This window comes from Liolophura sinensis, chromosome 7 (genome assembly GCF_032854445.1).
Source record: "Liolophura sinensis isolate JHLJ2023 chromosome 7, CUHK_Ljap_v2, whole genome shotgun sequence".
NCBI classification, from domain to species: domain Eukaryota; kingdom Metazoa; phylum Mollusca; class Polyplacophora; order Chitonida; family Chitonidae; genus Liolophura; species Liolophura sinensis.
Window position 1 is genome coordinate 11,897,920 of NC_088301.1, and position 13,946 is coordinate 11,911,865.

Sequence of the window (13,946 nt, forward strand, 5' to 3'; positions counted from 1 at the left end):
CACGCTCAACAGGTATGGAAGGTATTTGACTGCACCAATCTTGGAGACTACACAGACCTTTACTGCCGTACAGACGTGCTCCTGTTGGCCGATGTGTTTGAGGCCTTCCGGAAGACTTGTTTACGGCAGTATGGATTGGACCCTGCACACTACTTTACGAGCCCAGGTCTCTCGTGGGATGCGCTGTTCAAGAAGACCAAGGTAGAGCTGGAGCTGTTGACGGACTACGACCAACATCTCTTCATTGAGAAGGGGTTGCGAGGAGGTATCTCCATGGTAAGTAAGCGATACGCCAAAGCCAATATAATCCGCAGGTGGAGGGATACAACCCAGAAAGTCCAAACAGCTACATCCAATACCTAGACGCCAATAATCTATTTGGCTGGGCTATGAGTCAGTTCCTTCCAACGGGTGGCTTCCAGTGGGTAGATGACGCGCGGCGTCTCGGCGAAACGATTGCTACCCACCCCCACGACAGTCCTTCCGGTTACATCCTCGAGGTCGACCTAGAGTATCCGGCCGGCCTACATAACGCACATAACGGCTGCCCATTAGCCCCGGAGCGTCTGGTGGTCCAGAAGGTCTTGGATGTCAGACTATCAGCACGGCCTTCTCGGCAGGTCTACCGAGGTCGAAAAGCTGGTCCCTAACCTCTGCAACAAGGAACGGTACGTCCTGCACTACCGGAACCTACAGCTGTATCTATCTCTGGGAATGCGCCTGACAAAGGTTCACCGGGCATTGAGATTCGCCCAGAGCCCTTGGATGGAACCATATATCAGGATGAACACCGAGCTCCGAAAAACGGCCGCGAGTAAATTCGATAAGGACCTGTACCAGCTGATGAACAACTCGGTCTTCGGAAAAAACACGGAGAACCTTCGGAAGCGTGTGGAAGTCAAGCTGGTACGCTCTGGAGAAGACGACAAGATCCGGCGCTTGATAGCCAGCCCGAGCTTCGCACGGGCAAACATATTTGATGATGACCTCGCAGCGATTCAGATGCACAAGACCCATTTAGTCCTAAACCGACCTATCTACGTGGGCATGAGCATTCTAGATCTCTCCAAGCACCTGATGTACGACTTCTACTATAACCACATGAAGGCCCAGTACGGAGAGCGCTGCCAGTTTCTCTACACTGACACGGATAGTCTGCTACTCGAGATTCAGACTGAGGATGTTTATAGGGATATGGCTGAGAATGCAAACCTGTACGACACCTCGGATTACCCACAAGACCACCCCTTACACAGCGTAGCAAATATGAAGGTCTTGGGGAAAATGAAGGACGAGTACGCGGGGCGGCAGATCGCCGAATACATTGGTCTGCGCCCCAAGATGTCCTCCATTCTGGAGGCAGGTGGAGCCAACAATAAGAAGGCCAAGGGCGTGAAAAAGGGAGTTGTGGAAAAGCGCATCCGCCATAAGCAGTACAAAGAGGCCCTCTTCGAGAAAAAGATCTTCCGACACGGTATGGACGTGCTGCGATCAGAGCGCTACCATATCTATGGGCAGCACCTGAATAAGGTCTCACTGTCCCCCTTCGATAGTAAGATGGGACATCCTCTTCGAGGAACTACTAGCGCCGTAGAACCCCATCCGGGGGAAGTGTAGTATCGGTAGGCACTATAAGCAACTCCTCACGAACGAATCCCCGTCGCGGACCATCCGACGTATCGTCTAGATAGTACAGCACGGGTTCATTAGGCTTTGTGACAGAGCGCCCAAGCCGATATATCTCTAGAGACCAGACAGGATGAATCGCGCGACGGCGGCCGCCCTCCAGCTCTCCAGGCTGATAGAGATAACGAACGCCAACACCCTCGGGGATCTTCCGCTCATTAAGTCGAGCTGGAACCGTCGAGGAAGGCTTATGGAGCACCCCTTTTGCCTTGATGGCGTCTTTCGGCTTTTTACCGATCAGTCTCGTTGTCTCGTTATTCAGAGCGGCAACAACAGAGGGCATCCGAGCCACCCATTCAGTAGACCGGTGTTCGGGAGGAAGCCGCATCTCCTGGGCGTACTGATGTCCAAAGAACCGCTCAGCCAGAGTACGGTTGAAACGCTCCACTGTGCCTTGGTCTCGGTGGATATCCACGCGGCCTCGGCGGACTGTGACATCGTGTTTGGCCAGCAGTTGGCTCACTGTACCCATAAACTCGCGCCCAGGGTCAACTTGGAGAAGCTTCGGCCATCGAAGGGGTCCCCTCTTGTAAATGCGAGAGAGAGCATCAGGGAGTTCTTTGGAATCTTTAGTAGCCAGAGGTTCCGCCTCCTTGTAGCGAGAAGCGACATCAACAACTGTCAGCACGTACATATACAGCTTCCGGCCTCGCCGATCATGTGGTAGAAATAGAAGATCGGCTTGGTGGATGTCATTCGGCGTGGAAACATCGAACATAGGCCTCGGTATTTTTCGTCGACGGGGCAGGTATGTCTGCCAGATAGCCTGCTTTTTCAGCCAGGCCCGGACCACATCTTCGGAGACTTTAGCCGCAGTGGAAAGTTTCTGGATGGCCGCGCGGCCCTTCCAGTACCCACGAGGGCTGTAGTAGATATTTGCCAGGCGAGCAGACACTTTACTAGCCATGTCATCAAGGTTTTCTAGCAGCCCTCTAACAGATTTGCGACGAAAAAGATATTCATGGCGGCGCAGAACACTACTAAGATCGTGCCCGGCGAGGAGCTCGATGGCGGCACAGTCAATTCGGATTACTTGGTGAGTTTTGCGATTCTGTAACTCACACCCCCAACCACACACATTCCCAGGATGACGAAGGTCATCTCGCGGTGATTTTGATCTTCACTAGGCACATAGAAATCGGAGAGCTGTGGCTCTGTGCCCAGCAGCGCGTCGCGTGCGTCGCGTGTAAGAGTTTTGCCCGAGACCCTAGAATACTTGCGGTTTGCAGCGTCGACATCCCGGAACGTATGGATAGCGTGTCCCTGGCGGCGGTGTTCATCATGGATCCAGTCCAACTGCTCAGAGCGCTTTCGGGCCCATTTTTCCTGGGCGGCTTGGAGCTGCTCTACAGCGCGGTCATGACGCCTCCGCTCTTCGTCGACACCGGAACTCCTCAGCATCGAAAACATGTAGTTGCTCCCGCTGAAGGCCAAAGCGTTTACGAGGGCGCCGCCCATCATCATTGCGATGGAGGCCATTACTACTTGATTATATTGGGAGGAAGGAGCCCTTGTTTAATTAGCAGGTCCTTGGAAAATATGGCCAGGCCTACATCTGCAATGACCATGACGACGTCACGGGGTGTTAAGCCCAGCTTCGGGAGGGCTCGTTTCAGGAACATCTGGCCGAGACGAGCGTACCCAGTAGCCAGGAGAGAGACCACAGCGGCGTGGCCGCGTTGACTAGCACTTTTCCGTCACTGGGTGGATTAGACATGCTGCTCTATATAGAAAGGGTCGCGACGTATATTCAAATGGAGATTCTTTTCTTGCGGCACAGCATGCGGCGTAATATCTGCACCTCGTGCTGTATAGCGGCTGCGCCACACGCGTAGCAACACTAGCACTCTAAGGCTGCCAACGCCTAATAACGCCAGGGGCGCCCTCCAGTCGGGTGCCTTCGTAGAATCCGGTTCCTTCGGCTGTTTCTTCGTAGAATCCGGCTGTTTCTTGGTGGAATCGCCAAGCAAAGCAGCCTTTGGCTCGCGAAGCTCGTCCTTGAGCTTTTCAGCCATGGCCTTTCTCGCTGCAGCACCCGCTCGACCCGCAGAGACTTTTTGGGGATTCTTCGCAGGGCCGTCATTCGCTGTCACCCCCTCCACTTCCTTCGGGCCTTCCGGATTCGTTGTACTCATGTTCCTCTGGATCATCATTTCTAGGACAGCAGTGGTGTTCAAATGAGCAGTGCTCAGTAGTGGTCAGCGCCATGGTAAACGGTGCTAAGTACTTACCATAGCAGTAGTATAGCCAGCAGCTTGCACTGCTAAGCGCCTGTTCAACAAATGAATCGGTGGCGAGCTGTGCCATGAGCTTTGGTCGATTCTTGGGTGGGATTGGTAGGAGCCAGCTGGGCGCCCTTACATATGATCTCAAGAATATACCTTCGAGACCGTTAACCATCCGCGCACCGAGCTTAACCTCGTACCGGGAGTGCAGCCTTTGAACGTCTTTGTCGCTTATGGCGTCGATCTCAGCGGCTGTTACGTCTTTTCCCAGATATCGCTTGACCTGCCCACCCACCGCAAGTGCCGCCAGCCTATCCCTGAGCTGCCGTGCATGTTGGCTGCGGTCTTGCCGTTGGCTGGGGCTGGGCTCCTCCTCCTCCTCTACGCCCAGAATCTCGTCTATAAGCTCGTCGGTATCCATGATTAATACGTAGGGGCGACTACGTCTAATATATAATCTTAGATGTGGCGGGCGTATCAGTCATTAGCAGGAGCTGAGAATGCGGATTGTTCTTGTGCTTCTGTCGAACCTCTGCCTTTTTGCTCTCGGCCTCGATGATGTGGTTCTCCTCCAGGCATTCGTTTAACGAGTGCCGATCTTTTCAGTGGAATAAAGGCACCCAACCTGTCTGCTGGCGAAAGTCTTTCAGGACGGCGTTGTATTTCTGAGTGAGGACCCAGGCGCTTTGCTTTGCATGACGGCCCGAGAAAGCCATGAATGATAGAATTTTTTGTTTCTTCTTCGCCTCCAACGCGCTACAATCATCGATGATGTATAGGGTGGGCTCCCCCTCGAACAATCTGTAGAAAGCTCTCAGGCATTCGTTGAGGCGCTCGCCGGGATCAAAACAATAGACCTCAGGTTTAGACAGTATCCATCGCCGCCGGTACGCCTCGTTATGCTTAAGAGTGGGGCACAGGATCACAATGTGATGAAAGAAACCGCGGAAAGGGCACGAAGACTGTTTTGCCGCAGTTCGTCTGCCCACAGATAATCGCGCAGTGAGCGTCATCAATAAAGCGCGCTAACGAATCTACCATTCTGGATGTTCAGCATTGCGTCCATGATCACATAGAGATATACGTCGGGATCTTCTCGAAGGTCGCCTGTATCGTAATACCCTCGCTGGCTTTCAGAACGCGCCTCCCACTGCCATGCAGCTCGTCACCGTCGCTTGGCCGAAGGTCAAGCCAGAAGGCGTGCTTGTGCGTCAAGAACTCTTCCATGGAGACGTCTGCCAGGCCTAAGTCTTTTACGACGGTGGCCACCTCAGGGTCCCGCTTTTTAAGGGGTGAGCTGGCGAAGAACCTCTGGACCTCGCCCCATTGCTGGTACGCCCGCATGCCCTGGCTGTACAGCTGATTGGGTACCTCTTGTATTGTGACTTCTACTTTGGTGATCTTCGGGTTGTAGAAAGAGGTTCTTTTAGCCTCGAACAGCATGAGGATGCCCTTCATTGCTCTCGCGGGAGTGTTCAGGTTTATGTTCCAGAGAGTATTAGACTTGTCCTTTACAAACTTTCGGTGGCGGAGGACGCGATCATACAGAATGGAGACGCCCCTGGGAAACTGGGTGCGGATCTGTCTAGCGAGCCTCTCATCGGTAACCATATCGAACTCCAGGCTGATGTTGTCGATGGTGTAAGTCGTGTCATCGTCTGTTGTCTTGATGACCCGGCTGTAATCGTTGAACGTCAGTTCGTACTTCAGTCGGTCGGCCAAGGCACTCTGGTAGAATGGCATGTGGCCATCTAGAAGCTCAAAGTCTAGCGGGATGTGGAACCGGCTGCCAAAGGTGCGAGCGATGGCTTTTTCTCCAGCATTGTCGTTACTTGCGTCCTCCGCTCCGACTCGAAGTTTAAGCATGTTTTCGCAGCCGATGCCTTGGTAGGCCGCATTCCTCCGTTCGTTTTTGGTCAGCCATAAGTCGCCGTAGCAATGAAACACATCAGAGTCGTCGAAGGACATTACCTCATTCCCGTTGATTCTGATCGTGGTTTTCTTGACTACTGCGCGTCCGAGATTCCCGACCACTGTGGCGTTCCAGTCTTCTGAATTGATCGTGATCGAGAAGGCCAAGCGCACGGTACCGGGCACAATGACGTCATTTGGGCCGAGGTTGGGAAGCGGACCAAGAGTTGTTGATTCTGGTCGATCGTACTCGGGTTGTTGGTGACGACCAAGGACTGCCGTACACCTTGTACCCCCCGAGGCTTACGGAGTGTTCTGAAAGGGTTTAGCCTGCGTCCGTATACATTGTGTGTATTGAAGGTATACCTTGCAATGTTCAATACGAGGATTATGGCAGACTATACCTTTGAAAATCCGGTGTTCGACGACGTCGAAGAGGACAACGCCCAAGACGATGTCAGAGAAGACGATAAAACCTACGACGAGCAGACCACTTTCCGTGCAGGTGGTGATGTCCAGATCGGGGTGGTTCCCGATCAACAAAGCTTTGATGATGAATTCCTCAAATCCCCAGAAGGAAGGATATTAGCGCAAGCCGTAATTGATTATTACAACAACTTAGAGGAGATGTATAAACTCACCCCCAAAAGTCTCACACGCCATTACATGAATTTTGAGATTAGCGAAGGGAAAGTGCGACTCAAGGATTACCCCGAGGTGGACCTCATCAACAAACTAACAGGTAGACCGAAAACCCTCACAACAGTCGCCTCAAAAAACAGGAGGGGGTGATGCAATTCGAGAGGGGCTGGGCTTTACAGACTGGAACAGAAGTGAACCGACAACGTTGCATCCGAATACAGTCGCAGCCCTGGGGAAAGCGAGTTCAGAACTCGGTGCCGCTGCCGCCGAGTCAGAAACCATACCGCTGGAGTATTTAAACCAACCAGCGAAAAAGACCTCTGATGCTATCCACACACTATTGGAAACAAGCTTGACAGATAGTGAGGTCGGGCGGGCTCTTGAAACGATAAACGACCCTCCTCTTCCCATGCGAGAACTTCTGGGGCTTGACAAGGCACTGCAGACCTCGGAAGGCGAACACGCGAATAACCTCGCCAAGCTGTCAAGTCTCGATAAGTACATCGGAAAAGAAAAACGGAAGTTAGGGGAGGCCCCTGATAATAATAAAGACTTGCGGAGCATGATCGAAGGTAGGATAAAGAGTCTCGAGGTCGAGAGGGCGCCCGGCTCGAATCAGCCTATTTAACGGGCGAAGCCCTGCGCACGCAAATACCCCGCATCAAGCAGACGATCGATCGCATCCTACAAAAGGATACCACTCTGGCCGAGCGCGTCCGCACCCTCTTCCAGGAGCAGGGAATAACCGTGGTCTCCATTATCACGGCAATTGGGATGGCCATCTCGACACTGGGGCTAGCGATAAAGTTGGCGCTGACTGGCGGGTCCGGCGGGGGCATCCAGCTAACACCACCTCCACCCGACGGGCGTGGTCTTAAAGAATGGGTGAAAAAAGCATCTCCAGTCCCTGGCGCGCGCCCTTGGCAAGCTGGCTGGGAAGGCTGCCGCTGCGATTCCGGGTATTATTGGCAGTATCGTGTCCTGGCTACTGAACCTTCTCGGGAAAGCAGCTGGGTGGCTGGCCAATAATGTCTGGGCTCTAGTCATCGCCGTAGGTGGCCTAATGCTCGTGGCTGTTCGCAGTTATTAACGCATAGTCCACAGCAGCAGTAAGCCGATACCAACCCCAGCGACGACGATGGCTGTCTTCTCCGCATCATGATTCATTTCCTTTAGGGGTTTTGCGGTGGGTGGTGGGACGCTTTCTTGTGGCTCAACGTTTTTGTGCGTCTAAGCCTGTGCCCGTGCCTAGAATACCCGCCCTTGTTTGCGCTTGTGCGCCTAGAATAGCCCACACGTATGTCCGGATGGAATCGTTTAGGCGCTCTACGCCTGGCTGCGTGAATCCTTGGGATTTGCCGGCAAATTAACGACGCCCAAGTCTCCTCGGCGTCCTGCTGGATGTAGTCGACGTGGAGCGCTGTAGGCTTTCTAGAGAACGACATCCTGCTCGGATCGAAGGTCCCATCGCCAACGGGGCTGTAGCCCGCTCTCGTGATATAGTAATATGCCACTCCGAGGCCGTGATTCACCCCCCTGCGCCTCGTCTGTGTGCTTATCTACGCGGATGTCCCTACAAATCCTCTCATAGGCCCTCTCGTCGTGGGGGTGTTTGAATGCCGCCCACGCTCTGTCTTGCGGCAGGGGGACCTGGATCTCCTCCAAGATCCGCCTAACTTGGTAATACACATGGAACGTGTACAGGGCCCTTATTTGTTTGTCGGGGGCGAGAAGATGGTCTTTTACAGAGACGCCGCAGCCCGTGGTTGCGCACCAGACCGCGAAGTTCACTTGGTTCTGCCAGAATTGCATATTATTGGTGTTCCAGGCCCGAACAATGTCATTGCTGGTTATCTGTGGCAGCCGGTACTTAGCCAACACATCTGTGAACTGGACTGGAAAGGCCTTCTTTTCATCGATGTAGATGTCAAATCGCGTGAGCTGCTCTGCGTGGGTTTGGATACTATGAAATGCCCTTGCTTTGTAAGTGGCCTCTCTATTGAACCTGTAAGCCTCGCTGTTCATCGTGGCTAAAATATTCATCACATTGACTGACATTTTAAATGGGGCACAGCACACGCTGCCTCATGCCCTTAACAACCTCGACGGCCGCCTTAAAACCGCCCTTCGCGAGATAACCTTCTACCCGGCCTGGGTGAATATTCCCTCCAAAATGAGCTTCTTGCTTGATGGCAAATATGTTAATGTGCTGGCGGGCTACTACAATGTCTGTATGCTGGACAAGGACATATTCCACCCGCATGGGATTTCTCTGAAAATGAATGAAGCAACGGGTCGCCTAGTCCTTACCATCCCTAGAAATACCATCATACAGCTCACGTGGCTTGCCCCAATCTTAGGGTTCCAGGACGGGAAGAAGGATATCTGGGGGTTTGTGGAGGGTGACCATCTACCTAACTTGGTCACACACAAAGAAGTCTTCGTGCATTTGGATGAACTGAGCACCTCAGAAAACGTGAGAATAACCTCAGATTTCGGTGGCGGTTCAACACTACTTCAGGCCGTCGCCGTGACTGGTGAAGGCATAAACTGCGGGAAGACAGTTTCATTTCCCAACCCACAGTACAAAGCCTTGCGCGCCGACTATATAACGCACTTGACCGTGGCACTTTTAGACAAAAACGGCAAGTATATAATTGTAGGGTACCTCAGTGCTACCATAGAAATACAATAAGTATGGTGGACGCAGCCGGCCCCAGGTCTGCGTGCATGTCTTTAAGCGACTTGGCAGATGTGTCGGAGTTCGAACTTTAAGGCCAGGAAGGTAAAATCTACGCCTTCGAGTTTCAAAGTATATCCGCAAAAATATTGTGTGTGTGTGGGGGGGGGGGGAGGGGGCAAGCAGAACCTGCCACGTTTGCTTCCGTTCAAGATGTCTCATCCTCTGTAGAGCAAGATCGCAGATCGCCGTCTGAGGTGATTGAAGAACAAAAACTCTCTTTAATTCGCTTTGAAGACCGCTTTGTTCTTACCAGAGCTCGCGACCACGATTGGTTTGTAGATATGAAGGTGACCCCGATGACGTTCCAGGCCGACGGGGCCCTGGTGAAAAAAGTTTTCAACTGCGGAGCCTCTTTCGTGTCGTGGGTACCAACCAGCGACTGTCATATAGCTTTGGGTGGAAGAGATTACTTCACACTATCTGCTGCGCCGGGTGTAGAGGCCGTGCGTCTTAGCGCGCACTCCATATCTACGGCCATGCTACGAATAAACCCTGGATCTATACTTATCTTCAGCATCATACTTGGCGTGGCCTCTCAGCGCCGTTCCTCCTTGATTACCGGGGTGAGACTAAAGTGGCCTGCAGGGCACGATGTAAAGGAGCTCAGACTTATGATCAAATTATAGGCCCAGGGCGATCCAGTCATCCGGAGCTCTCTCGAGGATATACGGGTCTTTGCAGGGAGCGATGTCGGTCTCAATGGCATCAATTTAGAGTCCGGTATAAGACTTCGCAGCTTTCGTGTTAGTATTCCCGATGATGATTTAGAGTTTACCGACGTTGTTGATTCGTAGGACGGACAATATGGGACGACTGTACCCAGCGATCAGGGATGAAGAGCCGACGGATGACCACCCCTTGACCCCGACCGCGCCGATGGTTGAAAACCCCCTGGAGGGCGTGGCGCACGCCCATCGCCTGCAGTATATCAGCGAAATACAAAGGCAGCTTGAATCTGAGCGAGATCTCCGCCGGGCCTTGTACAAAAAGTACCGGCGCGGTGTCTTAGCCGCCGAGGCCCTTGATTCGGCTATGCTCACGGCCGGTTTGGGACTAGGGGTTGCAGGTGTGGGACTACTCACAACAATAATTGCAGCCCCTGCTGTCTTGGCTATGGAAGCTGCGGCCATAGCTTGCGGTTTCTTAAATGCCGCCGGAAAATTCGTTAGCCGCCGACTTCACGCAAAGGCCAAGAAACATTACGGTATACGGCTGTTGGCTGAGGCCAAACTTAACAGCATCCGTGCGCAGGTATCTACGGCATTATCTGATGGTGTTATTTCGGACGTAGAGTACAGGCAAGTCGTTCAGGAGCTCCAGAACTACTCTGATCTGAAGCAGGAGATACGCGCTAAGTCTCGTAAGACATTCAACGCCGTAGAGATCGATGAAAGCACGAAAAAAACAGCTTATAGATCGCGGCCGAAAACTAGCTCGGCAAGAGCTGAAAAACACTCTTTCCGAATGATGTTCTGGGGGTTAGGGTTGTTGCCTCATTAGCTCGGGCAGCAGCCGGTTTTCATAATACTGCCGGATGGGCTCGGGGTGATCCACCGAAGCGCACACGTCGTTGGTGAAGAGCTTCAGCACGAGCAGCCGGCCCGCGTGGACGCGGCCGTCTTCAAACATGCTGTGGGTGACTTCTTTGTAGCCTGGCAAGTCTTGCACCGTGCCGACTAACTTCGCCCAAAGAGGCCGGCTGGTCGTTTCCGCCTGAGCGAGAGATCCCATGATTATTCATTTTATGCGCTGTATACCAAATAAGAAATTTCGATAGCCGTCAGACCCTCCGCTGGGGGCCTCTATTTGCCAAGGGGAGGGAGTGCTAGAACCCGCTTTCCCTATACTTATTTCTTTTCACGAGATGGGGTTGGGGGCCTCCATTTGCCAAATGGAGGGCGGCCCAGAACTTATATTCCCTATACTACTATAACAGTTTAATATATCACTAGTATGATAATGGGGTAGGTGGGCTAAACAAAAACAGAGCCTTATTCTGAACACAATGTGTTTTCATAAAGAACACACACCTCCATTATTTTCATCCTCTTCTTCATTACCTGGAAGAGGTATTTGTCTCAATTTGCAGATATAACAGCGCATGCCAAAATTATTTGGCAGGCTTTGTCTGGTGACATCCTTATTTCTCCATGCAATACATGAAATCTTCTCTTCAAAAAAACCTCCCAAAAATAACTTTCCACAAATGAGATTCAATCTCAGAATATTAGGATTATGAGAAGGTCCAACTAAACCACTATACCAGTTATCTCCCCTGCTGTGAGGAAGGATTTATGCCTTCATCAGATTTTTGCGATGAACTCATAATGTTTACATTTCAATAATTATGCATCTTTATAAAAACTCAAGTGTTTGAAATGAGGATATATTTTTTTTCAAAAAAAAAAAATTCCCATCAATTACCGAATACAGAAAAGTATGCGCCGATAATGAATATCAAGGGAAACAACTCCATGTTCGCGATACAAAGCTTAGGTGATATTTTAAAACCTGTTGTAATTTGTTTGATGGCCGGGTTGTAGCCTGAGGAAAGGGGTAAGAAGCCAGCGTTCAGATGGGTACCCGCTCTCTCCGATCAGATGAGTGTGGATGGGTGTGTGGTGGTTTTCAAAAAGCTGTCTCAGTACACTTTCAGCCAGAATTCGAACATCATGTGTTGACCCTGGCCATTTTGCGACAATGTCAAGAATGTTGTACTTCGCATCCACAACAATTTGAACGTTAATACTGTGGTAATGGTGCCGATTAACAAATTCATTTTCATATGTGGTAGGAGCGGTGATTTGTACGTGTGTTCCATCAATAGCCCCAACATTGCTTGGAAACTGGGCAGCAGCGTAGAACGCTTCATGTTTTTCACGGATTTCGCGAGCTGTCAGTGGAAAACGAATGAACTGAGCAATTAGCCGGTTTGAAGATAGACTTCTTACAGTAGCTGTGATAGCCCTAGATACAGTCGGCTGTGAGACTCCCATGTCATCACCATTGCATAGCTGCATTTTCCCAGTTGCCAAAAAACGAAGAGTAATTAACACTTTCTGCATTGGAGTAAGTGCACGGTTTCTATTCGATCCACTTACAACGTCATCCCTAACTAGTGATTCGATATACCAAATCCCTGCAGCATCCAGACGAAACCTTTCTAAGAGCTCCCTATCATTATATTCGTTCAAACAATCTCTTCTTTCCTTAAAGTGGCGTCGATTTGGTTGAGCGGCCGCCATGTTGTTGTTGTTTAAGAAATACTTAAGAATTATGAAAAAGATAAAAGTGGTCATGGGCACACTTAGAATTTAAGAATTTCTTAACAGTTAAGTTTTTTATGAATGGCACTTAAGTACTTTTTAGCTATTTAAGAATTTCTTAGTGGGTTTAAGAATGTTTATGAATGCGGGCCCTGTTTCCTGACGAAGTACAAACTGAGTGAGTGCTTGGGCTTTAACGTCGTACGTAACAATTTTTTAGTCATATGACGACAATGGAGTCCTTAGAGTGTACATATACTGTGCCTCTTGCAGGACGGATCTCCACAGCACTTTTATCTAGTGCTGCCTCACTGAGACGACCTACCGAAGGTAAGTAATTTGCTCTACCCGAGCCATTATACTGATAGGGTCAACCTGTCGTTGCACCATCCCCTTAATGTTGAACGTCAAGCGAGAAAGTTACAATTTCCTCTTTGAAGGTCTTAAGAGTGACCTTTGTTTGACTCTCGATCTCCCGTCCCCAAAGCTCTACTAATTGAGCCATCGGAGCCGGTCTTGACGACATACAGTGTATTTATTATAATGACCAGTGAGGTAACCCAACCCAACCCATTCAACAATCAGGCTCATCGGTGGGATATCAGAAATACCTCATGCGCCTCTATCTTTTTGAAGTATAGACGCTACAAAATGTTCCCAGGGGATCAATACTGTGGTTGGATCATCTATTATGAAATATAAAATCAGACAGGTATGACTTCTTCTCGCAGCAGCGCTAACAGAGTGATGACTGACAAATGATTGCGCGTAACCAGTTAAATATGGTCTCTTCTCAATTAACATCAGATAGGGCAATAACATGTAACTGTGAGGCAAGAGATGTACCAGGATTCCAACGCATTATACAAATACTTTTCAACGAATATATCGGCTATATTCTTGTTATCTTGATATACTAGCGCCCACTCTTAGGCTACATACTGAATGCTTTATATAGTGCAGTATTTCGTAATTCTAAGACATTTTCATTCACTCTTTACATGAGAGATGCTCTGAACGTAGTGATATATTTACATTAATTTAATTCTTCTTTTAGGTATAGGTACATTCCTTACATGGATATGTAGCGTAATGCAGTGGTATTGAATACGGAATTTGTAGTTATTGCATAACATTGAATTCTTCCCTCTGGTTTCATTTTCTCTCTGAACTGGTATTAGATGGGATTAATTTTAATATATCATAGTAATTTGTTTATTCTAAAGATGTTAACATAAAATTTTACATTTTATTTCTTTCCCCTGAAATTAGTGTGTAGCGTAGTGCAGGGAGTAGGAATTGTTCCACCTATGGTAAAGAGTGATTTCCCCATGAACTGATAATGTAGTAGGTTTAAGTATTTGTTAAGTTTTAGTGGTGTTTTCTTGAAATTTTTAGTCATTATTTTACAGGATTTATACACTTGCGTGTAAATATTAACTGAAAATATTTACAGGAAGATGCAATGTTTTG

At 49.9% G+C, this 13,946-nt stretch overlaps 1 protein-coding gene across 1 annotated transcript; it reads right to left on the minus strand.

Annotated features, from left to right (window-relative positions):
* Positions 1-11,285: 11,285 nt before the first annotated feature.
* On the minus strand, positions 11,286-12,452 carry LOC135470643 (putative nuclease HARBI1). Its single transcript, XM_064749678.1, has 2 exons — positions 11,791-12,452; positions 11,286-11,403 (listed from the first exon to the last, which is right to left on the minus strand). The coding sequence occupies exons 1-2, from the start codon at positions 12,450-12,452 to the stop codon at positions 11,286-11,288; spliced, it is 780 nt and encodes a 259-aa protein (XP_064605748.1).
* Positions 12,453-13,946: the final 1,494 nt, after the last annotated feature.

Coding starts and splice junctions, on each gene's coding strand:
- LOC135470643 (XM_064749678.1), bottom strand. CDS start 12,452: ATGGCGGCCGCTCAACCAAATCGACGCCACTTTAAGGAAAGAAGAGAT. Junction 11,404..11,790: donor CATCTGATCGGAGAGAGCGG/GTACCCATCTGA, acceptor ATTTGTGGAAAG/TTATTTTTGGGAGGTTTTTT.